Source organism: Cyprinodon variegatus, unplaced genomic scaffold, assembly GCF_000732505.1.
Source record: "Cyprinodon variegatus isolate N-32 unplaced genomic scaffold, C_variegatus-1.0 Scaffold1093, whole genome shotgun sequence".
Taxonomy (NCBI): domain Eukaryota; kingdom Metazoa; phylum Chordata; class Actinopteri; order Cyprinodontiformes; family Cyprinodontidae; genus Cyprinodon; species Cyprinodon variegatus.
In genome coordinates this window covers 222,023-222,926 of record NW_015151546.1, presented here as the reverse complement: position 1 = coordinate 222,926, position 904 = coordinate 222,023, and the positions used below count along the sequence as shown (strand labels likewise).

At 33.7% G+C, this 904-nt stretch overlaps 1 protein-coding gene across 1 annotated transcript in view; it reads right to left on the bottom strand.

The window, feature by feature from the left end:
• LOC107101426 (major histocompatibility complex class I-related gene protein-like) overlaps nucleotides 1-898 on the bottom strand; it is a 29,696-nt gene extending 28,798 nt beyond the window's left edge. Inside the window, exons 1-2 of the mRNA XM_015400338.1 lie at nucleotides 763-898; nucleotides 223-498 (exon numbers count right to left, since the gene is read on the bottom strand). Of these exons, the coding sequence (XP_015255824.1) occupies nucleotides 223-478 (256 nt within the window). The 5' untranslated portion in view covers nucleotides 479-498; nucleotides 763-898. The remainder of the gene's footprint in view (nucleotides 1-222; nucleotides 499-762) is intronic.
• Nucleotides 899-904: the final 6 nt, after the last annotated feature.

The following is a 904-nucleotide window of genomic DNA, read 5'->3' as shown; positions in this document are numbered from 1 at the left end:
AATGCTGTTTGTAAACTACATGAGAGTTTTGGTGAAAATGCCCAACAGCGATAATATTTGGACTGAAAAGTGTAAAATACATTTATTCACAACCAGTATAGACAAATTGTAACAGATAAAGACAGTGTAGGCATTATAGAAATTAAAGTTAATATTAAAGAAATGTTCATTAAAGCAAGTGTGTCACTAGGTGTTCATGAAAGAAGCCTGATTATTTTTTACCTTTTCTATGCAGAAAATTCTTCCCATAATTATCGTATATCTTCAGCCAGTCAATGCAAACAGTTGTAAACACAGTCTTAATTGTTTGACCATGGTCTGGGTTTTTATTCCACTCCTTCTCAGCAAATTCAGCCTGTGGACATAAAGCAACCCATCTGCCTGTTTCGATATCAAGCCTTATGAAGGCTTCTCCATTTAAACTGTAGGTCTGGTATCCTTCAACTTTGTTTGTCTGGTCGTCCCATTTACAACCCATGATCTGCTGGACAATGTCACCTGTTGATAACAAAAGGATAAAAGGCACAAAAACAAACAAATATAAATAAATCTTTGAATTTAAAATGTATTTATTTTTTTTGTAAATTATCATCTGAACCTAGATTTGGTTGTACACAGAAAGCTTGCAAAAACTTTTCGGTAACTGTTCAGATTTTTTGCATTCATATTCACAAATAAATCAATTCCTTTTATTAGCTTTAATTAAAATTACCCTTTTTCTATTTCTTGTATTGTCTTATATCAGATATATATTGGACATACCTTCAGTTTGGTTTGGATGCTGCTTTAAACTGGTAGCTTCTTTCTTGAATACAGGCAGATATTGTACCAACTGCTGGGAAGATCCGTCCCAATGTTCTGCATTCTTCTCCTTTATCTCTCTTACCCAGTCTTGTCTGGGTTC